This window comes from Paramormyrops kingsleyae, chromosome 9 (genome assembly GCF_048594095.1).
Source record: "Paramormyrops kingsleyae isolate MSU_618 chromosome 9, PKINGS_0.4, whole genome shotgun sequence".
NCBI lineage: Eukaryota > Metazoa > Chordata > Actinopteri > Osteoglossiformes > Mormyridae > Paramormyrops > Paramormyrops kingsleyae.
The window spans coordinates 11,594,532-11,620,735 of NC_132805.1; the positions used below are offsets into that span (position 1 = coordinate 11,594,532).

General features: G+C 48.3%; 1 protein-coding gene across 4 annotated transcripts in view; it reads left to right on the plus strand.

Moving 5' to 3' along the window:
* ptprub (protein tyrosine phosphatase receptor type Ub) overlaps positions 1–26,204 on the plus strand; it is a 157,047-nt gene that overhangs the window by 126,790 nt on the left and 4,053 nt on the right. Inside the window, exons 15-28 of one of the 4 annotated variants that reach the window (XM_023807582.2) lie at positions 138–167; positions 403–563; positions 866–1,053; positions 6,966–7,038; positions 7,304–7,380; positions 9,678–9,695; positions 11,843–11,879; positions 15,132–15,229; positions 16,499–16,615; positions 18,294–18,448; positions 19,026–19,161; positions 20,413–20,562; positions 22,743–23,057; positions 25,713–25,838. In XM_023807582.2, the coding sequence (XP_023663350.1) occupies positions 138–167; positions 403–563; positions 866–1,053; positions 6,966–7,038; positions 7,304–7,380; positions 9,678–9,695; positions 11,843–11,879; positions 15,132–15,229; positions 16,499–16,615; positions 18,294–18,448; positions 19,026–19,161; positions 20,413–20,562; positions 22,743–23,057; positions 25,713–25,838 (1,681 nt within the window). The remainder of the gene's footprint in view (positions 1–137; positions 168–402; positions 564–865; positions 1,054–6,965; positions 7,039–7,303; positions 7,381–9,677; positions 9,696–11,842; positions 11,880–15,131; positions 15,230–16,498; positions 16,616–18,293; positions 18,449–19,025; positions 19,162–20,412; positions 20,563–22,742; positions 23,058–25,712; positions 25,839–26,204) is intronic. The other 3 variants (XM_023807583.2, XM_023807584.2, XM_023807585.2) reach the window with 3 other exon arrangements.

Genomic DNA, 26,204 nt, shown 5'->3' on the forward strand with positions numbered 1-26,204 from the left:
CATGTCTGAGCCCTGAATCATTTAGGGTTTCCACCCCAATGATGGAATCCCTGCCACAACCCAAGAAGCCCCATGTACCTCTTCCTCTTCTTATTCCTATTGTTATATCTCTTTTTCCTCATCCTCATGCTCCTCAGAAGGGACTACTATACCTACTCTTACTACCCGTAAGTGACAGCCCCCCCTACCTCTCCTTCACCCCATATACCTCTTGCCTGTCATGGTTTTTTCCAGCTTGTTAGTAGTTGCATTCTTTTTTATATCTTTCCCTTGTTCATCATCCCCTCTTTCTCCTCCATCCTACTCTTATCTCTTCCTCCCCTCCTTTCTTATCTCACTCACTTCTTCTCTTCGTCTCTCTCCTACGCACTTCCGCCCGCATTCTCCAAACGGCAACTTGAGGAGGAAGCCGGTGAACATCAACAAGACGCCCATCACCTACAGGCAGGAGAAGACACACATGATGGGCTCCATGGAAAGGAGCTTCACCGACCAGAGCACGCTGCAGGAGGATGAGAGGATGGCACTCTCCTTCATGGACGCCCACAACTGCAGCACCCGCAGTAAGCAGACGACGCCTCCCTTGTGATTACACCCCCGGCTAAGTCCTGCCCCCAGCTTGTCCTGCTGTATCTCACATTTGACAGGACATACACAGTTAATAAAAAAACATCTTTTGAGAAAATGCCTCAAACCACAAAGCTGGTAGCACTATGAGTATACCTGTGAAATATGATGCACATTGCATACTTGGTGCATCTATTTTCACAGTAGTTTAACCCATTTGAAAGCTTCTCTTGGTTCTATATGGCTCATCTCTGGTGTCTTTGGAGCATAAGTAGATCTCTCTTCATTCGTCTCCCAGGTGATCCACGTAGCTCTGTGAACGAATCCAGCAGCTTGCTTGGGGGGTCTCCACGACGACCATGTGGACGCAAAGGCTCCCCCTACCACACGGGGCAGCTGCACCCGGCCGTGCGCGTGGCCGACCTGCTCCAGCACATCAACCAGATGAAAACTGCAGAGGGGTACGGGTTCAAGCAGGAGTATGAGGTGAGGGCGCTATGGGATCGGGGTAAGGCCACCCCCATGCTAGAAATCTTCCCCCATATTGGTCAAAACTCATTCATCAGGTTATCACCCAGTCTGTGGACAGAAAGGCCATCAGAGAGGAAAAACCAGCTGTCCTGAATAGGCGTTTCTCATATGGGTAACAAGTGGGTAACAAATAAACAACAATATAAGTGGAGGTCAGCTTTGGCGGACAAGAGTAGAGAAATAGATGCAAGGTTGTTCAGGATTGGACAGGAGAGGAGTAGTATATCCATACCAGCAACCTGCAGCCAGATGATTGATCCTCTATGATGATGCTTGCACAGCATGAAAGGAGATTTTACTTTGAGTTCCGGCTCTAAATAAAGCAACAGCAGCTTCCCGGTTGAGCAGTTGGTCCAGAGCTTGTCCTCTGGAAGAGTGACTCATCTTCATGGGGCTCAGGTAATCTGCTTGGCCTAGCGGAAGATATCAAAGGTGTCCCTTTTCCTCAGGCAGTGACCTGGAGTGGCTAGGAGTCTGTTTACTGCCCGCTCTGGCCTCACCACACACCTGAGCTGCCTTGACTTTGAGTCTTCTTCAGCTGCAGCTCGTTTTATAGGAGACATCATCCGGGTTTTTTTTGTTGTTTTTTTGATAGTAGCAGGGCCTAGAGTTTAGGTGTTTGTTACCAGACATAGATGCTGAGCAGGTAGAGTTTAGGTGTTTGTTACCAGACTTAGATGCTGAGCAGGTAGAGTTTAGGTGTTTGTTACCAGACTTAGATGCTGAGCAGGTAGAGTTTAGGTGTTTGTTACCAGACTTAGATGCTGAGCAGGTAGAGTTTAGGTGTTTGTTACCAGACTTAGATGCTGAGCAGGCAAGCATGACAGAAAGAGACACTGTGCCAAAATATGTGAAGAGCCAGAGGCTGCAGAAGGACATGGCTGAATACCAAGAAGAGTAGCACACGTACCTCTGTCCTTTGGAGAGGACGTACCGGTGAAGAACAGAAGACTCACCGACCATAATTATATTACTCATGCTGCACCTGCAATTATCTACATTGCTAATCAAACCTTGAAGCCCAACTAAGGTTTTGATTTTGATGCGTGATTTATCTCTTAGCCATAAAAGGCATAATTGTCTACATAACCTCTCTATGCCACGGACTACATTATTTTTAAAAGAGGAGCCGGGCAAGGGGAGCCAGAAATTCTTCTAGATCTTGACCTCTGAGAGATGCTGGACATCTCAACAAAGTTGCAACAGCAACCATGAAGATCTTTAAGAAATACATAGCTTGTGTGCTTCAAAGACAGGGCTCAGTTGTTCTAGATTTTTTTTTTGGGTGCATTTATTTATTGTCACGTCCACAACTAATGTCGGGTTACCATGGCAACCTCTTGTTTTAGTCGACTCTCAGCCCTCAAACATTTCTCCTTTGTGGAATACTTATCTTTGAAAAATTGGCTTAGAGAGGACGACTTCTTCTGTCAGCTATGATTTTTTTTTTAAGAAATAGGACTTCTATCCCCAATTTTTTCGCTAGTAGAAGGTTCCCCCCCAGGAATTCAGTGGCACTTGTAGACTCATTAAGCTGTTCCCCTTGGGAAAAACAAATGGCTCACAAAATCAATATACAGGTCTCTGTATTCATTTCTCTCCTTCTCTATTGCTCTCTCTTATATTTTCCAAGATTGTCCCTTGCCTGTAGGAATGAACAAGACAAAAATACCAGTGGGCATCTCACGCCAAGCTTTATTACTGCTTGCCGGTGGATCACGGGGGGTGCCCATCGATCCGAATGCTGGATTGTGGGTGTGACCTGAGCTGCCCCCTGTGCGGGTCAGCTCTCCATTCCACGGACACGTTATCAGAGCCTAAAGCAGCAGAACTCAAGGGCATGATGCAAACATTTGTAATCTCCTATGGACGGGCCTTAAGGCCTTGTTTTACCAGATTTGAATAAAACACTCATAGTGAATTTTAGCAGAGCAAGGATTTTAAGTGGGGGAAAAGGAATCTGAATAGAAAGGACAGGAAATGGCTCCTTTGAAGATGGGTATATAAAATACAATTATCCTCTCACCCTGAAAAACAGAGTGGGAGGGAGAACATTCTGTTCTTTCCTTATACATCTTATATCAATGGACGTGACGCAGCTGAAAACTCGCTGAAAAGCCGAACGGCACTGAATCAGAAGTCTGTGATGTTTTTAGGCACGGTGCCAGAGACATCCCCGTTCCTATTTCACCATCCAAAAGACATTACTTTCCTATGATTTAGAGTTTCTTTTATACTGTTGGAAACCTTTTGGTAACACTTAAAGCAGTCATCATAATGCCTTATAGATACCTTCGTAATGCATTATAATGCATTCATAAAGTATTATTAACATGGCTGTAACTATTTATGAAAAGGTGTAACACATTATAGCCGTGTTTATTATGCATTATGGTAGATCTATGAAGCCCTCATCTATAATGCACTATAGATACCTTCATAATGCATTATAATGGTCAGTATAAGCCATTATAATGCATTATGAAGGTATTTATAGCATATTATAGGTGAGACCTTCATAGAGCATTCGCAGCAGGCCAATGCACTTATATGATGACTAAGTTGTAATCCTAAAATTAGCTGGCCACGTTAGGTATGAATAAAGTGAGACTCTTCTAGGTTTTACACTTACAGAAGAATAGAACAGCAGATATGTATTGTATATATGACTCAGCGGGTTTAATAAGAATGTTTTAAGAATAACATTTTATCTGCTTATTATCCATATACTTTATATACTTACTTTACACGCAGCCTTGCCTTTATGTGCTGCCGAACAAACTAGTGCTTTTATAAATTAGCGAGCTGGCTTGCAGTGTAGCTAATTACAGAGGAGAATCGGATCAGTTGTTGCCACAGCAGACTTTCTACAGCCTGGGCGGGAATTGCGCTGTGCTAAAAGCTGCAAGCTGCTAATGGCCTCCTTCTGCTATGGTGCCACAGCGGCTTGTGCCAGGAGAAGCCTGACATCATTTATATTTGCCTCAGGCTAGCAGCTTAGCATCGAGGCTTTAGCATTTAGGATAAAGGTTAAACGTGAACGGACTCTGCATGCTAACATCCTTCTGAGTGTCATCTTTTTTGCACCTGACACTGCTGTCAGTTTGATGTCGCTGCTCATTAGCCCTTTGGACATGCATGCTGAGGGACTTCAGGGTTTCTGCAGCAGTTTCTCAGCTAGCGGTACCACCTTTGTCAGAAGTGTTGTTTGTGATCATGTTCCCTTCGTTCTTGCCATCCTGGTTGCATACCGTCACTCAGAGACACCGATTTCAATTCGGACTCTGGCCTTGATTTTCCGCTCAGGAATTCCAGCCCCCTGGAGCCCTAGCTCTTCGCTCTCTGTGCCGGTGCTCAGTAATCCAGCCGCCCTCCTGACAGGCCCACACTGCTGTAATAACGGCAGACTCAACAGCCATTTGTGGCTGGCTGGAGCTTCCAGGCCAGTGCATCATGGTTTGGGGGGGGAGGTGCCAGAGAGTGGGAAAGCCCATGTGACCGATGCCCTGGGGAGCAGAGAGGCCTTTGTACTAAGAGGTGGGAGCCCTCAGGATCCCCAATATGGAAGACAATGTGCATTACCAGTACACATAATAATATGTACCAGTACAAAGGTTATTTGCTCTGTGTTAATGAAAATGTAGAATTATGGAAATATTTTGTTACATCAGGAGATAGAGAATGTGACATTCACTCTCTGTTACAGATCAAATGAATAAGAGTATGGGAGACATTTTGTTTCATACGTATGTATCATTTTTTTCTGTTACATTAAAATAGAATAGTACATATTTTGCGTTACGCCAGGACAGAGAGTGATCTAGCATTGAGTTTACAGGTAAATTAAGATTATGGGATCCTAGGAAAGATTGCAGAGGTAAGAGAGTGATGTGACATTCAGGTTTTATTGCAGAGTAATTGAGTGCTGTTACAATGCCGCGGCCATTTTGCAATATTCTGCAGATGCAATGTTACATAACATTCCTTTGTGTTTCAGTGATATTGATGCAGGGTATCTGTTAAAGAGCAGTTAGCGCCTGGAAGTTTCTGGAAAGCCAATATCCGTGTCATTTCCAGCAAGTGGCAAATAACAGATGTTGATATAATAAAACCCAGAAATATGAAAAATTATGCATTGGGTTAATTGGTAGATTCATAGATTGCATCATAAAATGCCTACTTGGCCTAATGGGAATTAATAAAAACCACCTGTCTTAGTTTAATGTAGGGTGACGATGGCTTGTATAATACTTACTGGGCTGCTAATTGAGTGATGGGAAAAATTTGCATCATAACTTTGGTGGAATTAATGCTGTCAGTCAACAGCTGAACCTACCCAATGGGATCCCACAGTTCACGATAGTCCCACCCATGATACAAATTACGGGGGAGCTAAGGGGCACTTGACTCTGCTAAAAAGGACACAAGCTCCCCTGAAAGCCAACCCCCCCCCGAGTCATTTACGATGAGCTCTAAAAAAAATGTCCACTTTTCTGCTATAGGTTATAATTTCTTTTCAGTACTTTAAGTTCCTGAAAAAAAAACAACACTATAAATATGTCAAAGCTGTGTGTTTATTCGCTCATTACATTGCATTTTCCGAACATCTGTCTCCACTAATTAACACAATTCTGTCTTTTGTGCCTGTATTAAATGTTACTGACGGTTTTAACTGGCTGCCGTAGTAATAGTAGAATGTTTTTTGCAGTAACCCTTTTATTGACCGAGCTGCTGCACTTTTACATGTATTGCCTTGCATGAGACTTGGGAAGTCGTGGTGCAGACAGGAAAATAGGGCTTTTCTGACAGCCACTGTGTAATTAGAACCCTGGTCCCACCCTCTGCAGTTTTCCAAATCTCATTTAAGTGCTGCTACATTGACAGAGTGCTCGTCAGCTACCTCTCCGGTGTCTTTGCTAATGTAGCTATAAACTTCTGAATGGGAGAACACAGCACCTGCTCTGGTCCGGACACGCAAACAATGTGATGCGGGTCCGGGGGAACCGAATGGGGTTTTATTGGGGATTTTACCTAAAAGAGGGAGAGGAATGAAAGCAAAAGCAAGCATTGTGGGTCCGGGCACAGAGGAGACAAGACAGACGTGGGGTCTTGGGAAGGAAGACACCCAGCATGATTCAGGTTTAAGCTTGTGGGATCTTGAGGTTTGTTTGTACCCTTGGTGTATGGTTCTGCTAGTCAGGTCTGTGTGCCTGAGATTGGAAGACTGCCAGTTAATATTCCATGTATTGGGCCCTTAAGCAAAGACCTTAACTCTGCATGCTCTGACCCTGTTTTCTCTATTGTATATCACTTTAAATAAAAGCATCTGCTAAATGAGTGTAAGTAAAAATAAATAAACAGAATAAAGCATGTATGTGACACATTGCTTCCATAATGCAGCTGCAAATATCAAAGAGAGAGTTTCAGTTCAAATAGATAAAGGGAAATGTCCCGTAATATAGAAGCTGTCAGTCTGTGTGGCTATAGACGATCTGTGCGGGCAGGACGGGAGGTGCTAGATCCAAGATTGGCTGTCGCACATGTCTGAGACAAGTGCCTCACACTGTCTCCCGGGAGGAGAGACTGATGACGCGAGGGTTAGAAGGTGGGAAGGTGCATCATGTGACTGAAGGAGGGGGGAAATGTCTGTGTGATGTAATGGCTAGGAGCCGGGGGTGAGCTGTTCCTTAAATGGTTTTTTTTTTTACCCTCAAAGATACAAATTGGTCTAACGTTTTTTCTGACAGTGTGACTCTTCAGATGACCTGACCACTCTGTAATTGTAATAGCTACTGAACTACTGTTGAATCGAGTTTGGACTTCGGGGCACGATTTCTCAAGGAACTTTTCTTGTCCTTGATTCTCAGAGTTTCTTTGAAGGATGGGATGTCACTAAGAAGAAGGACAAGACCAAGGGAAGACATGACAGCCTCATGGGTTGTAAGTGAGCACTTTAAACACAGGGGTCTAACATAGTTCACATTTATAAGCCTGTAGTTCTTTGTGGGATGTTTTCATAACCTACCCTCAAGAGTCAACTGCATTCATGCAGTCAATCAATATGTCTGCTGCATAATTACATCCCCAATCCACAATATTGGTATTAAACAAACCTAAGGGGCAGCTAAGATGGAATAGTGTATAGTAGATGGTATATACTTGTGTGCCTGTACCACACATGGAATATCAACTTGGTTCTTTTCAGATGACCGCCATCGAGTCAAGCTCCATCCACTGCTGGGGGATCCCAACTCCGACTACATCAACGCCAACTACATTGACGTGAGTCCTGCTTTTTCTGTCCACGTCAGGTAATCCCTGTGGTTAGCTGCATTGATCCCCATGGCTGTAACAGCATGTTTCCTGGATCCATGTCTGCAGAAGTGGACATTTCAGGTCCAAAAAGTAAAACCTTACACTAAGATTTTGTTTCAACCAACCAGTTGAGTACTCTGTGACTGTGACTCTTTATATTCAACTGGTTGGTTGAAACAAAGTCTTGGTCTGGATTTTTGCTTTCTGGACCTGAAATGTCTATTTCTGCATATCTATTCCAGATTTATACCTGCTCCCGCAGAGTAGCCATATGTGCTGATGTGGCCACAGGGGTAGCCCTTGTGTGCTACAGTGATCCCACTTTTTTTTTCCATCCCACTTTGTGTTAATGCAGGGGTGGGTTAAAAAGTGGATTTAATCTGCATGAAAAACAGGCATTATATACACTAGACGTTTCGAAGGACTGCTCGTCTAAGCTTAGCTGTAGATCACTATTGTCTGGGTGTGGGTGGAGTGGTGAGCTGACACAGGAGGTGGTTCGACGTCATCATGAGCTTGGCCGTTGGCTCTCCTTAGATCGAGTACCTTATTAGGGGGCTAAACTGGCAGGGTGCCAGGTGTTTGCCCCAGAAAGTGTGAAGTGAGCAACAATAGCTAACAGGGCTTGCAAAGTGAAGTAGCATGCAGTGTTGCTGTTACAATAAGGTCTTTACAGTATATTGCATCAGTAAATGTAGTTAAATCTAGTTTAACATATGTACTACATGTAACTCTGGGTGGGTGAAGGCCCTTCAGTGATTGTAACATTTGGCTACCAAGCCACCTGCTTCACTCTAAAGGGGCCAGCTGGCTCCTCCCCCTCCCAAAAAGAAAGCTTTAAAAATAACATCTGTGAGTCTCCCTCTGGAGAAACATCCAGATCCCCCTAAAATCAGAAAAAAAACCCCATCAACATAAGATCCTGTGACTCATGGTGCCTGTTGGCGAGCGATTCTGTGATCCCTCCCAGTCACAGAACAGCCCCGCGCCCACTGGATCTGCATGCTGATGGGCTCATTTGAACTACACTTAGGGTGGGTCTGTCTCTACACTCCACCAGTGAGCCCCGCTTCCTGTATAAGGAGCTTATCTGTATTAATATGCATTTGCTTAGCTGACGTCTTTATACAAAGTTGACTAACAGCTTTTCAATGTATGAACACTGTTGCTCATTTTGCAGAAACTATTTAAATATCTTGCTCAAGGGTACAACAGCTGTTCCGCCCTGGGGTTTTCGACTGATGGTCAAAATCAAAGCTTTTTAACCACCTTTTTTGGAGATGCCAGACTGCTAAAAACCATGCAGCGGGACTAAGATGTGGGGAAGGCCCTTTCGGGGTCTATTAACTTTCATTACCATTCAGTGTCACTTCAGTTTGCATTTTGTGAATATTTGTTGCTAATAGGACTGCAACAGCTGTGAGGAACTGCTTCAAAACTAACTGCTCGGGAGTGTTTGTAGCATGTAGCACGGGAGGGAAGAGTTGGGGGGGGGGGTTCCGTGATAACCTAATGGGTGGGTGACCATGTTCTGCACCAGTGCTTCCACGTAACACCACTGAAAGGTGAAAACCAACATCCTTCTCCAGGTCTCCCATTACTTTAGCATTAGCATTAGCAGACTTCATCCAGGGCACACTGGTAGCTTAACTGGGGATACTTGTGAGAGGTACTCCCCCATAGAATGGGAGAGGAAGTGAAGAAAATAAGACTCTGGGATGCTGGGCAGTCAGTCAGACAGTCAGTCCCCCTTCACAACCAGAGATTAACCAAGGGTTTCTTAAACATTGTGTTAGTGTAAAGTTAGTCAGTTCTTAATCACCAAAGAGCAGATGACTCAGCTGTGTCTCTGAAGAGGAGGCTTTGATCGCCATCAAATACAAACACGCATTTCCATTACATTCATCCGTGCGGAAGACGTTTTCATGCAGATCAACTTGGCACGGCCATTAAGGCAAAGGAGCTCACGGACTGGACATCAAAAGATGCCGTACATAAGTGGTTGATCACAGATACCAAAGTATACTGGAGAGAGCCGCACTCTTGCTTTGAGATGTACTTCTAAGGATGTCTTTGGGCCTCTTGCTGTCCCTTCCCTATTGTGGAGCTTGCTGCACTAACATTGTTTATCTGTGCAGGTTGCCCATGGCACGCCTGTGACCTCTGATCCTCGATTCCTCTTTGGTGCTCTTGTTAATTAGCCTCTGTCTCTTCTCTCCTCCTCCCACCCTGTCCCTCCCTTCTCGGCTTATTGGACCCTGTAGATTCGGATAAACAGGGAAGTAAGTACTTCGTTGCTGTATCTTCTGTCTGCTACCTTCCCGTTCTCCTATATGAGCTGCCCGTGTCCCTCCAACACCTGGAGCTGATCCGGTGGGTCCTGGGGGAGGTTGTGTTTCGGTGGGAACACAATCACAGTTGGAGCTGGCACAAAATGAGCTCTTGGTTTTGCCAGGGAACTAAGTGAGATGGGTGCAATTGGATTCTCAAGAATTTTTGGAATTTTCTGATGTGGTCACCAGGAATCTCCAGATCTTGAGTTCTTTTCTGTAATTTAATCTGACTTTTGATGATATTCCTTCACAATAAAAGTTTGAGTGACGGCCATAAACTCTTCTTGAGTTATTTTGGGTTACTGCGCCATCCCTGGTGGCCAAGTCATGTGACGTCCTTCTAAGGCTTACTTTGTGCCAGCTGTCTAACTATCAAGGAGCCCTGTAGAATGGAGGTCAAGTGATAATTCTAGAGCAACATAGTTAAACACTAGTAGTTCTAGAAGACACCAGTTGATCTCAGTTGGTGATCCTACTTTAGTCAAATTGCTTGCAAGTGCAGGAGGTTGTGCACCATAGACCATGTCTGCTTCTTAGGTTGCCATTTAGATCCATCCCTGCTTCTTCTCCAGTTTTCTCTATTTAAAGTGTTAGTCAGCTTCACGGCGTGGTTGCCCTCGCGATGAGTCAGAGCTATGGTCATGTTCAGCCCTGTGTAGTTATAGGAGCAAGGCAGGGGGTGGGGCTTCAACACGCCAAACAGGTGCCATTCATTTCCATTCTACTCATCCACCGGGGGGGTTGGGGGGGGGGGGCTCTGTGTGACGGATAAGACACCTGAGGACAAGCTTCAGTGACTCTGAGATCAAGTTCTCCTCCTTCGGTTTTCACTGTGAATGTGGTTGTGTTGGGATGACTTGTGTCAGGGGCTCATAAGGGGGTGAGAAGATATCCCTGTTCCCTCTTTGGACTGACATAAGAACCTAAGAAGAACTTAACAAGTCCAAAATGATGTCCATCCATCCATCCATCTTTCAACTGCTTGTTTGGTCAAAGTCACAGGGCCAAAATTATTTTAAAATGGAGAAAAAAGTTACAAGCAGATATTTCAGCTTTTGTCAGTTTCAGCACCTGTGGGCAGAAAATGTCATTATTTGAAAAGCACGGTAATTACACCCGTCCTTCTGTAAAGAAAAGCTTCCTGTCGTCAAAGCCGGTCCGCTCTTTCAAGAAGGACCTTTCATGGGTAGCGCGCTTGAAGTGGTGTCGTGTGGACGCCTCGGTGAAGCGGGAGCGAGGCAGGAACGAAGGACCCTGCCGGCTTTTTGAAGCCTGGAGCCCGAAGGCCAGATATCAGGGCTGCTCTCATGTAGCACGTTTTGGCCAGTTTTCCTGATTTTGCTCATTAATTTAGTCAAGGAATGGATGCCGTGTGGAATATACTGGGTCTTGTACTATTATCCATGAAGCCTTTTCCAGTAACCAGCCAGGGTCACGGGGTGGATCGTCTGGGCCTTATAGTTATCCTCAATGCTGAAAGATATCCCACCTTACGGAAAGTACGTCCCCATACCTTATTGTCATTAACTTCAGCACAATTAATTAGTGTGTTTCGTAACATAGTAACAGGTTTCTCCACAGTAGTGATTCCCGACATTAGTGGTGAAAATTTGCATTCTGGGATTTTCCTGTTACATGGATGGCAGGCAATACTTCCTTGTTCTCCTGTTTCCTGGCCTCCGCCTCCAGAGGAGGTTTGACAGGTCTGGGGGGGGGGGGGGGGGAGTAGCATTCATTTCATCTCTGGCTTAGTGCTGAAATCGCGTAGCTGGCCAGACACAACAGGCTCGCATTCAAAGGCCGCAATCAGCGGATATTCAGCGGAAAACATACGTCGGTGAAGACTGCTAATGGGAAGTGTAATGCATAACATCTTATTATGGTGCTCAGAAGAACTGTTCCATTTCATTGCACTGCACATGGATAGATATGGATTACTGGGATAAACTGAAGGTTCTGACAGCTGAATAATATCTGCATTGTGAAGGAGCATGTTTGGAGGTGTTTGAGCAGTGATGTGCTGGGTCAGGGTGGTGGGGCAGGTGGGGGGGCAACCTGAAGGAGCCTGGTACTGAAACTGTCCCTTTTCCTTACAGGGATACCATCGATCCAACCACTTCATCGCCACTCAGGGTGAGTGTCTAAGGTTCCTGTGGAGGACCGTGTCTGTGTCTTAGTGCCTGAGATGTTTGTCTGCCTGGAAGTGTGAGCGTGCGAACCTGTGCAGAGTGCATAAGCGTGTGTGGTGCACGCTTGTGCCTGTGTATATGTGTGTATATGTGCCCCATTGCGTGAATGTCTGGGTTTTTATCAGTGTGTGTCTGCAATTATGCCTGATTGCATATAGGAGTTTGTGTGTGTGTGTGTGTGTGTATGTGTGTGTCTGAGTGTAGATTATGTTTACATTACATTTTGGGTTAAAAAAACCTGTTATTTTGACATTGTGGGGACCATTTTTCAGGTCCCCACAAAGATCTATGAATGCAATCAAAAAACCTAAAAATGCCATAAGTGTCGCATTTTGTTTGGTTGCCTTTGGTTAGGGCTGGGCAGGGCTTAAGGTCGTCATGTTGGGATTAGAGTTTTCCCCATAGAAATGAATGGAGAGTCCCCACAAAGATATAATTACAAAGCTGTGTGTCTGTGCCTGTAATGACTCCTGATTGTGTATAGGTGTATGTATGTTTGTATGTTTGTTCATTCCTTCCTTTTTGGTGAGGGACCCCCCCCATCTGCTCTTGGCTTCAAACCCCTCCCACTCTGATCCCGTTTGCACTCCATGTAATTCCCCTGCAGCTGCTCGTCTGTCTTCCCCTGTTTCCACGTCGATCCAGCATAAAATGCCCTCTCTCTCTCTCTTCTTCTCTCTCTCTCACACACACACACACACACACTGTCTCTCTCTCTCTAACGCTCTCTCTCACACACACACACACTGTCTCTCTCTCTCTAACTCTCTCTCTCTCTCTCACACACACACACACTGTCTCTCTCTCTCACACACACACAAACACACACACACTGTCTCTCTCTCTCTCTCTCTCTCTAACTCTCTCTCACACACACACACACACACTGTCTCTCTCTCTCTAACTCTCTCTCTCTCACACACACACACACACACTGTCTCTCTCACACACACACAAACACACACACACTGTCTCTCTCTCTAACTCTCTCTCTCACACACACACACACACACACTGTCTCTCTCTCTCTCTCTCTAACTCTCTCTCTCTCACACACACACACACTGTCTCTCTCTCTCTCACACACACACAAACACACACACTCTCTCACACATGCACACACATAGATACACACACACACACACTGTCTCTCTCTCTCTCACACACACACAAACACACACACTCTCTCACACATGCACACACATAGATACACACACACACACACACGTGACAACAGACAAACTCTTATTCCTCCTTCCTCTGTGGCTGGTGGGCCTCAGTAGTTAATTATCGGATAAACAAATGCGACGCTTCCTTAATGGAACAGTGCAACATTGCGCAGGCGCTGGCGGCCACGGCCACGGAATTCGATGCAAATCAGGGCCCTTAAATTAATGCGACGAAGTGCCAGACACAGGACTAATTGGACTTCGGGGGAGGGGCTGCATTGGGCGGATGAGCCCCATCATGACGCAAGTCCCATGGAGGCCCTACGGACCCCAACCAGTGAGAGAGAAAACGGAAGGAGGTCCAGAATGACCTCCCCAGAGTCAGTGCTTACCCACCTCCCCAGAGTCAGTCCTTACCCCCCCCCAGAGTCAGTCCTTACCCCCTCCCCAGAGTCAGTCCTTACCCCCTCCCTAGAGTCAGTCCTTACCCACCTCCCCAGAGTCAGTCCTTACCCAACTCCCCAGTGTTAGTACTTACCCCCTCCCCAGAGTCAGTGCTTACCCCCCTCCCCAGTCAGTGCTTACCCCCCTCCCCAGTCAGTGCTTACCCCCCTCCCCAGAGTCAGTGCTTACCCCCCTCCCCAGTCAGTCCTTACCCCCTCCCCAGTCAGTACTTACCCCCCTCCCCAGAGTCAGTCCTTACCCAACTCCCCAGAGTCAGTCCTTACCCAACTCCCCAGTGTCAGTGCTTACCCCCCTCCCCAGAGTCAGTGCTTACCCCCCTCCCCAGTGTCAGTCCTTACCCAACTCCCCAGAGTCAGTGCTTACCCCCCTCCCCAGAGTCAGTGCTTACCCAACTCCCCAGAGTCAGTGCTTACCCCCTCCCCAGAGTCAGTGCTTACCCCCCTCCCCAGAGTCAGTGCTTACCCCCCTCCCCAGAGTCTGTCCTTACCCCCCTCCCCAGAGTTACTCCTTATCCCCTCCCCAGAGTCTGTCCTTACCCCCCTCCCCAGAGTCAGTCCTTACCCCCTCCCCAGAGTTACTCCTTATCCCCTCCCCAGAGTCAGTGCTTACCCCCTCCCCAGAGTCAGTGCTTATCCCCCTCCCCAGAGTCAGTGCTTACCCCCTCCCAGAATCAGTCCTCACCCCCATAGTGCTCAAAGGCCAAAGGAAAGCCACAAAAGTTCTACCTTTAAATCTTCACGCAGTTGTAACAAAGACTCGACAAAGACTCGGAAAAGACTTGACAACGTGAAACAGATCGTTCCTGCTGACTGTAATGAGAGCGAGCAGATGGCCGCAGTCCCCCCCTGCATAATTGTACCACGGGCGCTTTGTATTCCTGGTCTGAGGCTTGTTTTCTTGCCCCTCATTATGAGTATCGGCCCGGCACCGTTATTGATCACCCAGCTAATGAATAGCATTAGCATCGTATCGGCCCAGCAGTTTAGCGAGTTAGCGTGGGCGTCCTGAGGGCGGGCACTTGACAGCGGTGGGTGACGACGGCCCAGAAGTACAGAGGCAGAAGTTTATGAACTGCATGTTACTTGCAGTATGGTGCGGTGACTAAGCAGCTGCATACCTCAGGGATGTGGGTTTGATTCCCACCCCCAGGTCTGTGTGCTGCTTGTTTGCTCTCTCTGGGTTTCAGTCCTGAATATGCAATTAAGACAGTATAGACTAGCACCCCATTTAGTTTATTTCCTGGCATAGGTTCTGCCTGGATTACAGTGATTCATTTAGCATACACATTTATCCAGAGTGTATACAGTTGGTAAAGCAGAGTCAGCCAGTCTCCCCAGCTGCTGGGGTTAAGGACCAATGGTGAAATCACCTTACTGACTCTGGGATTTGAACCAGACACCTTCGGATCACATGCAGAGCATTCTAACCCGTGGAGCCACACGTCAGCCCGCTGACCAGTGATGTCATTCTCAGCTCTGTATAAACCATGTGGTGTTTGCAGTCATGACATCATGGTCTGTGTGGGTCTTCTCACCACCCCCCACCCCGCCCCCCTACTTCAGGGCCCAAGCAGGAGACGGTCTACGACTTCTGGCGCATGGTGTGGCAGGAGAACTGCTTCAGCATCGTCATGATCACCAAGCTGGTGGAGGTGGGCCGGGTAGGTGGTGTCCCCTAGAACCCTAACTCACCCTCCCGGGATCCCACTGCTGTGGGATTTGCAGCCTCGAACCCGCATCACTGCCACTTGGTGCTGAATTGCTGATTGTCTGCTGTCATGCGATGCATTCTCGTATGTAACTGGATGTCTGGACGGTCATTTCAGCCACAGGGGAACAAAATGACTCCCTTCGTCTTGCTCAGAGACATTTTTGTGACAGAAATACTTATATAAGGAATTAGACTGACAGGGTTCCTATGCTTTAAGTATGGAACTTGATTTTGGTGTTTTCCAAGTCTGAATAAGTATGGAAAGAAAGCATAGAAATATTGCACTATGGAACAAATTGCCTTACCATGTAGTCTAAAAAAAACCAATCTGAATATACTTATTAATGCTTTTGATAAAAATCACAGATGTGAGTTGGTTGTCAGCACCGGAATGTGCACTTCAGTACACTGAAGAGCAACGTTCCCATGCAGAGAAGAGGGCAGTGTATCTGTGGGGTTTACACTTGATTAATCCCCAGCAAGAAATATCAGTGTGGGCTACTTTGCAATTTACCACAATGGGGAAATGCACATTTTCACCTGCTTGGCTTGTCACTCCCCAATATTGTAACCGGTTGGCTCAACATGGGTGAAAAAATGTTTATAAGGTTCAATGAGCGTTAACTTTCTGCTGTAATCGTCTGACTTTGGGGTGGGAGAAGATGTGCAAACTTTTAATTAGCCATTTTGCAGGAAATTGGTTTGAAGCCGTCGCTTTTGCAGGCCCTGTTTAGGTCGGGTAAACACTGGCGGGCTGTCAGATAAGTTTCAGCCTGGCAGAGACAGACAGAGGAGCGTTTATTGTAAGATGCACCGGGGATTGAACCACGCTTCCTGGAATGCCTGCTAGCGTTTTATTAAATGTGCCCATTGCTTTCAGCAACTGCCATAAATGTTTAAATAGGAAAACAGCGCTCAGCTGTGGAAGGCAGCAGAAAAGAGTCATTTTAGTCCAGGTGTTGAAAACGCTAGTTTCAGATTCCCTGGGTGCCTTTTGCAGCGATGAGAGCTGCCTGTTCTTTTAGCAAGCAGTTCACACCTGGAACAGCAGGTGAGGTGTGTTCCTGCCCAGATAATTGCATCAATTAAATAATCAATTATGAGATCAGGTCCTGTGCAAGTCATGCTGCTCCATCGCTGGCACTGGGTGACACTCGTTGTAATTGCAAATGTAATTGTGAGTGTAATTGTTGATATGTGGTATGTGTCATTGTGGCAGGTGAAATGCTGTAAGTACTGGCCGGATGACAGCGAAATGTATGGCGACATCAAGATCACGCTGCTGAAGACGGAGACGCTGGCGGAGTACACCGTCCGCACCTTCGCCCTGGAGCGGGTGAGCTGACACCCAGACGCACCTTCTGACAGCGTGCTAGCATGCCCTGGTTCTCTCTCTAGAACAGTGTTTCTCAACCCAGTCCTCAGCGAACCCCAGGCAGTCCACGTTTTTGCTCCCTCCCAGCTCCCAGCCAATCAGGAACACTGAATAGCTGGTACAGGTGCGCTGGGAGCTGAGAGGAAGCAAAAACGTGGACTGGCTGGGGTTCGCTGAGGACTGGGTTGAGAAACACTGCTCTAGAACGTACCTGAGATGTTTAGGTAGTGTTTTCTGGGAGGCTTCCTGGCCACCTGTCACCCATTCGCTAATCTTTCAGGCCGTTTTGCACACATCACCACCTGGAATGTTCATCAACAGCAAGTGTCTTTGTGATGACGGGAGATCAGCGTTGGGGAAGTTACTCACAAAAGTCATCTATTAGAGACAGAGGTGGAAAATTCAGGTCCAGGGAGTACAAATCCAGACCAAGATTTTAACCAACCAGTTGAATATAAAGAGTCATATCTACAGAGTAGGCTACTCAACTGGTTAGTTGAACCAAAACCTTGGTCTGGATTTGTACTTTCTGGAGTTGAACCTTCTACCTCTGTCTGTAATGGATTACCGATGTGGACAATTCCCCTCCATTCCGCAACCCCTGACATTTTTGTGCCACAAAGGCATGTCACTCGCTGCTCCAGCAGCCTTCCACAGGTGTCAGTGTGGTCATGTTCATTAAGATCCCTCTTGAATCCCCAGTCCCCCCCCACCCTTGGCTGCAGTAGCCCCTGCCCCCTCCCCATAGTCCCCCCCTGTTCATTCTGGTGCTGAATGAGGACTCGCATTCTAAGAAGAGCTCTTAGGCTCAATTGAAGCTAAAGACCCAAATTGTGGCTAAACCGTTATGTGTTATACTTTCCCAGAGAGCAGCGAAGGGAACTGGTTTCTCCTAACAGGACTGACTCCGGACTGATAATGAGTGAAGAGAGTAGGACAAATTGCAGATTTATGGTGGTTATTGCGACTATAGCAGTATTGAATATGGTCACACAGGAAATGATTGACTCCAGATTGTAATGGATGTGGTGTATATGACTGAACTCACTCCAGACTGAAAATGAATGAAGAGAGTAGGGCAAACTACAGATTCATAATGGATATTATGACTATAGCAGTATTGACTGCATATAATGAATATGGTCAACGGGAAGTAATTGACTCCAAATTGATAATGCATGTGGTATATTTAGTAGGACTGACTCCAGATTCCATCTATCCATCCATTTTCTGAAACCACTTGTCCTATTCAGGGTTGATGGAGGTTGAGAGCCTATCCTGGGGGCTACGGGCGCAAGGCAGGGAACAGCCTATCACAGGGCACGTACACTCACTATTTACACACACATTCACACCTATGGGCAATTTGGTAACTCCAATTAACCTCAGCATGTTTTTGGACTGTGGGGGGAAAACTGGAGGAAACCCCATGATGAGACAAGGAGAACATGCCAACTGCACACATATGGAACCCGGGTCATATATATATATATATACTGTATATATATACACACACATATATATATATATAACAGGACTGTCCAGATTGATAATGGGTGTAGTATATATGACAGGGATAACTCCAGACTGGTGATGAATAAAGTGAACAGAAAGACCTGACTCCAGCTTGCCTTTGCAGAGGGGTTACTCCGCGAAGCACGAGGTTCGCCAATTCCACTTCACGTCGTGGCCGGAACACGGCGTTCCCTACCACGCCACCGGCCTGCTCGCATTCATCCGCCGCGTCAAGAGCTCCACACCACCTGACGCTGGGCCCATCGTGGTGCACTGCAGGTATGCCCCTCCCACTCCAGCATCACTTCCTACTGCCAAAGGCTGTCCATACATCACTTCCTGCCTGTTAGAGCCCAACGGACATCTGCTTTCCTTAATCCCACTTCACCGGGCGAGGACTTGACCAAAGCAAGGGGGAACAAATTCTTGCACAAATTGCACATAAAGTCTGTTCTGTATTAATGTAACATATGTATAGCTTTCTGGGTAAATCATATGGGCCGAATGCATGACTCACAGTCACAGCCCCCAATCAAGAATAAAAATATGTGATTGGCACTCAAAGCAGCTGATGAAGAACAAAAGCATACAAACATCCTCATTATTCTCAGTGGGAGCTGTTACTTTAATGATCTTTTATTTTATTTTATCTGATGTTTGTTCAGATGTTTTTCTCCCACGCATGTTTAGAATTTACACGTTAATACAACTTTTAACATTTTTATTATTTGTAAAGACACAATGAGAATGGGGACATTTGTGATCTGAGCTAGAAAACTATTTAAGAACTAATGTTTGTTTAACACCATGTTATTTGCTGCCACTGGATGGCGCTGTGCTGTCACCTGTCTTCCAGCATGGGGGCAGGTCGCACAGGCTGTTACATTGTCCTGGATGTGATGCTGGACATGGCGGAGTGCGAGGGCGTGGTGGACATCTACAACTGCGTCAAGACGCTCTGCTCCCGGCGCATCAACATGATCCAGACAGAGGTGAGGCAGGGCGAGGCAAGATGAGGCAGGGCAAGGTGGCATGAGGCGATGTAAGGTGGGGGGAAGTGGCTCGGACCCCCTGATGAGGGGCGCTGGGGTTCGTACCTCCTCTAGGGCAAGCTATCAGGTCGACCTCTTCCAGAGCGAGCCCCTGGTAGCCTCTTGTGCTGAGCTTCAGACTGGCTAGCCGTGACCTCCTTCAGCTCCTTGAGCCACTGGTCACTCCCTCATTCTACGACCTGCTTGCTTTTTATGCAGATTCGCCAAGATGATGCGGGAAGCAAATCCAGCTCCATGTGGAGACATGTTGCAGTTTGGCCCTAACTTATACAGCGTCCTGCCGTTTACATATTTATACCTCATTATGCAAATCCGTCGTTTGTTTATCCATGCATTATGCTAGGAATTACTTACGGGAAATAACTTTAATTAAATCTATATAGTGTGTGTTTATTTATATACAATGGCTTTGCTGAGTGCGCTCTGGACGTGTGTACAGATAATGAGCTGGTGTTTAATTCCGATCACGGCAGAGTAAGGAAATATGTTGGCCACTGCCCCCCATCCGCTCCTCAGCGTCTGGCCGGCGTCTCCCTCTATGCACTGGCGTATTCATCTTCAAATGACTTTAATGGATTACCACTCTTAGTCGTATGCTGACACAACAAGCAGTTTAACTTAAAAGGTACACATAGGCAAAATGGCCGAAAATGTAAAATTAATACAAAACTGTATGGATGCAAAACAACTGTCAGAATAATTGTTGCGTATTAATGGGGGTTAACGAGGGCACATGTGCATGCACACACACACACACACACACTCACACACACACGCACACGGGCATGTAAAATATGGATAATATATACGGTGTTTAAATTTTTTTGCGTTGGAGTTTTAATTAGTATCTGAGAAAGTAGCCTGAGTTTTTTCCGATTTCCCTCCATGTTTACTTCCTAATGAATAAGGAATGTGTTATTCAGTTGTACTGGGTGCCACACCCCTAATGTGCTGGGCTACGCTTTACACTGGCTCTGCGTCCGTGTTGCTGCTCCCAGCGTCTCCCCACGGGGCCCCCATGCCGTCCGTGACGGCGCGTCTCCACAGGCCACATCGCCAACGCAGCGAACTGCGCTGCTGAATCTTCTGTTTTTCCGATTCACCTTTGTGATGAAGGGGTTTGCTTTGTTTTTTTATCTTTCACGATAATTGGGTTTTGGCTCGATTCTCTCCCCGCCCCTCGTCTCGTAGGAGCAGTACATCTTCATCCACGACGCCATCCTGGAGGCGTGCCTCTGTGGCGAGACGGTTATCCCTGTCAGCGACTTCGCACTTACCTACAAGGAGATGCTGAGAGTGGACTCCCAGAGCAACTCCTCCCAACTCCGCGAGGAATTCCAGGTGGGAGCAGCGGAGCTGGTCCATGCAGGGGCCCCTTGTGTGTGTGGGGGCCCCTTGTGTGTGTGTGAGGGCCCCTGTGTGTGGAAGGGGGGGCCTGTGTGTGGAGGGGGGGGCCTATGTGTGTGGCAGCCCCTTTTGTGTGTGGGGGGGGGGGCCTGTGCATATGTGGGGGCCCTGTGTGTGGGGGGGGGCCCTATGTGTGTGGCAGCCCCTTGTGTATGGGGGGGGGGGGGCGGCTCCTATGTGTGTGGGGGCCCCTTCTGTGTGTGTGTGGGGGGGCTCCTGTGTGTGGGGGGGGGGGGGCTTGCTGCAATGTCGCCGTGCAGCTTTAAATTGCGAGAATACAGCCTGACCTGCATGGGTGACTGCGATCCTGAGGGGGGAGGGTGGGAATGTGTGATTAACGCATGTGGGGAAGGAGTGAAATAAGGAAAGGACGGAAATGGAAAGATAAAAGGAGAAATGCTGAATAAGGCATTACGGAAAGAAAAGAAACTAAAAAGAGAATAAGAGATGCAGACGATCCGTAAAAACGAGAAGCACCCCAAGGGCAGGGTGTCTGAAGGCAACTCTGCTGACTGTCTGAGCAGAGCAGACGGCTGCCCTGTGTGTATCTCTGTGTCTGTGTGTGCCTGCAAATGTCCCCACAATGTGATAAAAACCTGGCATTTTGTCATTGCGGGGACATTTTTTCAGACTGCAATGAAAAAACTAAAAATGACAAAAGTCAAGTATTTTGTTTGGTCACTTATGATTAAGGTTACAGTAGGTAGAGGTTTAGGTTGTTGTTGTGGGGATTAAGGTTTTGTCCATAGAAATGTGTGGATGGTCCCCACAAAGATATGAATACAGGTCTCTGTGTGTGTATGTGTGTGTGTGTGTGTGTGTGTGTGTGAGAGAGAGAGAGAAAGGGAGAGAGAGACAGAGCAAGAGATTAGTTTGGTTGCACTTACATTATTGGATCGAGGCCCCGTCATCTCAGGCAGGAAGAGAATCGCTATTCAGCTGATTAGCTCTTGATTAACGTGTGGGTTGGGGTACAGCTGTCTGTGCGTGTGTGTGGGCGAATTGGTGTGTCACACGGCTTCCTCCCACAGCTCACAGTATGACCGTCAGCTCGTCTGGAGGCATACGGGTTGGGGGAGGCCGTCAGTTCGGGGAGCCACCCAACCTGGCGCCGGGATCCATGTCCAAGGCACTGTGGCCTTCATACCCTGCGATTTATTGCTTAGGCCGCAAAGTCTCCTGTCTCTTTCTCATATTACACACCCAGTGCTGTTTTCCTGTTCCTTTCGGGTTGAGACGTTCTGTTGATCCTTTGATCCGCTGTTATGTGAACATTTCAGCCCAATGAAAGCATCGTGTTCCACTTATGCTGTGTAAAAGGCACCTCCCCTTTGCGAACTGTGATCTCCGTGGGACATTAATGGTTCAGATATCCTTTAATATAGTGTAGACTAATTGGCGGATAATCAAAATATTCATCCCAGAGAAAAGGTGACTGGCTCTCATTTGAATTGCATTTGGATCAGTGTATAACCTGCTTATTCATAATGCAGCAAGATGACCTGATTTTGTTATTTTTGTGCATTAAATTTGTCCGTGATTCATGGCTGGTATTAGAAGCTGCTCAGAACTGCCCCCACTTGGCAGGTTGGTGTGTCCCACCTGTCAGTCCGTGTGGCTCTGTGTGGGGGTGGGAGCCGCAGGACCCAACCCCCCCCCCCCCCCCCCCCCCCCAGGCGCCCTCGCTCCCATATCCCCCTGCTTTCACCTTGTTTTTCTGCGTCGTCTTTGTCTTTCCGCTGTCGGCTCTCCACGTTCCTCTTCCTCGTATTGTATCACTCTCTCAGCTCTCCTCTACTTTCCACCTGTTGTATTTGGTCTCTTCCTCTCCCTGCCTTTGTTTTCACTTCATCCCTATTCCTTTGTTTTCTCTTTGCTCTCCTCTAATAAAATCCACTCCAGTGCTTTCTCTCCTCTCTCCGCTCCTTCTCTCTCAGGGCCTCTGCTCCTCCTGGTCCTTCTCTCCTCCTTCTCCTACTCCTCTCCTGTCACCCCCCTCCACTCCTCCTTCCTCCCTTCCTTCTTCCCCCCACCTGTGACCCTCTGAAATCTCATCCCTCATTTCATCTTGACTCTTTCACTCACTGTCGCCCCCCCCCCCCCCCCCATGGCAGACGCTGAACTCGGTGACGCCTCACCTGGATGTGGAGGAGTGCAGCATCGCGCTGTTGCCACGTAACCGCGAGAAGAACCGCAGCATGGATGTGTTGCCACCTGACCGCGCCTTGCCCTTCCTCGTCACCACCGAGGGCGAGAGTAACAACTACATCAACGCCGTGCTCATGGACAGCTTCCACCAGCCTGCCGCCTTCATCGTCACGCCGCACCCGCTGCCCGGGACCACCGCTGATTTCTGGAGGCTGGTCTTCGATTACGGCTGCAGCTCTGTGGTCATGATCAACCAGCTGAACCAGTCCAACTCAGCCTGGGTCAGTGTTTTAGTAAAATGACATCTTCAAAACATCTCATAATGTGTATGTGCGTGTGGGACCTGTGGGGGACTGGCATCCCATCCAGGGTGTCCCCTGCCTTGTGCCCTGTGATGGACTGGCATCCCGTCCAGGGTGTCCCCTGCTTTGTGCCCTGTGGGGGACTGGCATCCCGTCCAGTGTGTCCCCTGCCTTGTTCCCTGTGATGGACTGGCATCCCGTACAGGGTGTCCCCTGCCTTGTGCCCTGTGATGGACTGGCATCCCGTACAGTGTGTCTCCTGCCCTGTGCCCTGTGATGGACTGGCATCCCGTCCAGGGTGTCCCCTGCCTTGTGCCCTGTGATGGACTGGCATCCAGTCCAGGGTGTCCCCTGCTTTGTGCCCTGTGGGGGACTGGCATCCCGTCCAGTGTGTCCCCTGCCTTGTGCCCTGTGATGGACTGGCATCCCGTACAGGGTGTCCCCTGCCTTGTGCCCTGTGATGGACTGGCATCCCGTACAGTGTGTCTCCTGCCCTGTGCCCTGTGATGGACTGGCATCCCGTCCAGGGTGTCCCCTGCCTTGTGCCCTGTGATGGACTGGCATCCAGTCCAGGGTGTCCCCTGCTTTGTGCCCTGTGGGGGACTGGCATCCCGTCCAGTGTGTCCCCTGCCTTGTGCCCTGTGATGGACTGGCATCCCGTACAGGGTGTCCCCTGCCTTGTGCCCTGTGATGGACTGGCATCCCGTACAGTGTGTCTCCTGCCCTGTGCCCTGTGATGGACTGGCATCCCGTCCAGGGTGTCCCCTGCCTTGTGCCCTGTGATGGACTGGCATCCAGTCCAGGGTGTCCCCTGCTTTGTGCCCTGTGGGGGACTGGCATCCCGTCCAGTGTGTCCCCTGCCTTGTGCCCTGTGATGGACTGGCATCCCGTACAGGGTGTCCCCTGCCTTGTGCCCTGTGATGGACTGGCATCCCGTACAGTGTGTCTCCTGCCCTGTGCCCTGTGATGGACTGGCATCCCGTACAGTGTGTCTCCTGCCCTGTGCCCTGTGATGGACTGGCATCCCGTCCAGGGTGTCCCCTGCCTTGTGCCCTGTGATGGGCTGGCATCATGTCTATGGTGTCCCCTGCACCCCTTTGCTGGATAAACAGTTATAGAAGTGCATGGATGTTTATATCAAAGTTCAGCTCTCTCTCAGCCCGGCCAAGCCCCTGTCTGCAGTACCCGCTTGTAGCCTCTCTGCCACCTGCCACCTGTTTGGTTATTTTGTGTGTTTTTGTGCTGATGCTGTACATGCAGGCCACCTTTCTCTCCCCCCCCCCCCAGTCTGCGCTCTCCCTGCTGCACAGAGCCTCTGTTTCTGCTCCGCCTCTCTCCGTTCTGCAGCCTGTGCTGTGATGTTTTATTTGCCTAGTCCCTGCTCCCTCCCTCGTTCAGCCTCTCATCCTCTGGCTTCCCTTCCTCCCTCTGCCTGTCCTGAGTAGACAGAAGCGGAGCTGCTTCATTGGCATGAGCCTGCTGTCCTGCTCGGCCCGTTTGTTGCTGCAGCCACGCAGACGCAGACAGCCGCCTGCTGCATATCCACAGTCTCATTACAGTACAGTCAAATCAGCCCATCAAACATCTGCAAACACTAATCAGTGTACTTCCCTCGCGCTCCTGCTGAGTACATTTCCTCCATCTGTTGTCTGTTTCTGCCCCCTCCTTCATTTCCTTTTGAGTGGGATTACCGTCGCTCCCTCTCTGCCCCCCCCTCTCCGCAGCCTGTCTGCATGTGTATTAATATTTATTTCTTCCCGTGGTCCTGTCGCCACATTAATAACAGCGCGTCGGTGAATGCGCGAGTCGCACGGCATTACCCCCCCCCCCCGCCGCCCCGTCTCCGGGCCCCATCTCGTCTCGTTAATGCCGGCCCCATCTCCGCCTCGCTCCCTTCCTTTTAGCGCCCTTGCTGCCTGTTAATACTCCCGCCACGTGCTCGAGTTCCTTAACGTTAGTGTGTGTCTGCTGATAGCCACGAGCTTCTATCTCTGTGCTGCTTTTTCTCTGTGCTGGACGATGATCGTCTTCAACGCGCCTGAGTGTAAATGGGTCCATTTTAATGCCGTGGGGGGTTTGGGGGCCTGGCTTATGGCTCGGTGTCTTACTCGTAGCCTTCTCAGATGTTCGAGTCTTGCCTTGGCTTGATTTTGGTCTCCCTCTTCAGCTTGTTTGGGGACCCTCTAGGGTCGCCAAGTAGGTGCAGTGTTTAGCACTGTTGCCTCACACCTCTGGCACCTGGGTTGGAGTCACGGTTCAAAAACATGCTCAGGTTCAGTGGCATTACCAAACTCCCCATGCATGTCAGTGGTGTGTGACTGTGCCCTGTGATTGGTCGGTGCCCCATCCTGGGCTGTTCCCTGCCTTGCACCCATAGGCTCCAGACCCCCACGACCCTGAATACGATAAGCAGTTACAGGAGATTGATAGATGGTTGACTCTCTATCCCACCTAGTGTTTGGCTTTTGGTGGATCCAGCCCCCCCCCCCCAAAAAAAAAAAATGGAAAAGAAATTAAAACAGGCCACTGAATCTTTTTCTTAATTGGATACCGGCCAGATATTTGTCGTTCCAATGTGGCCTCAACCTGCTTTTTTTCTGTCCAATCTTGCTGATTCCTGCCCCCGCCCCCCAGCCATGTGTCCAGTACTGGCCGGAGCCCGGCACACAGCAGTACGGACCCATGCAGGTGGAGTTCCTGTCCAGGTCTGCTGATGAAGACGTCATCACGCGCCTCTTCCGGGTCCAGAACGTCACACGGGTAAGGATCAGCATCCTTTGTTTGGATTTTCAGATCTTGAAATTATTGAATGACTTTGCAAAAAAAAAATAAAAAACATTAACATCAGAATTCGGTAATAAATCTGTGGTTTACCGTCTACGGCCTCTCTAACGTAAGCTGGCCGCATGCTCAGTAAAACACACCGCTCTCCGTAGCCCAGTTTACACAGAGCTTTAAGCTACACAAGTGTCTTTAAAGCTTACAATGGTATGAATGCTTCCCACCCACAGCCACACATGCAACCACACACACATGCACACACAGAAACCCAGAAAAGTAATTCAGAACTTTTCACCGATGCTTGGGGACCATCTGAGCCCAACTGCACGTCCTGACGATCCTCCC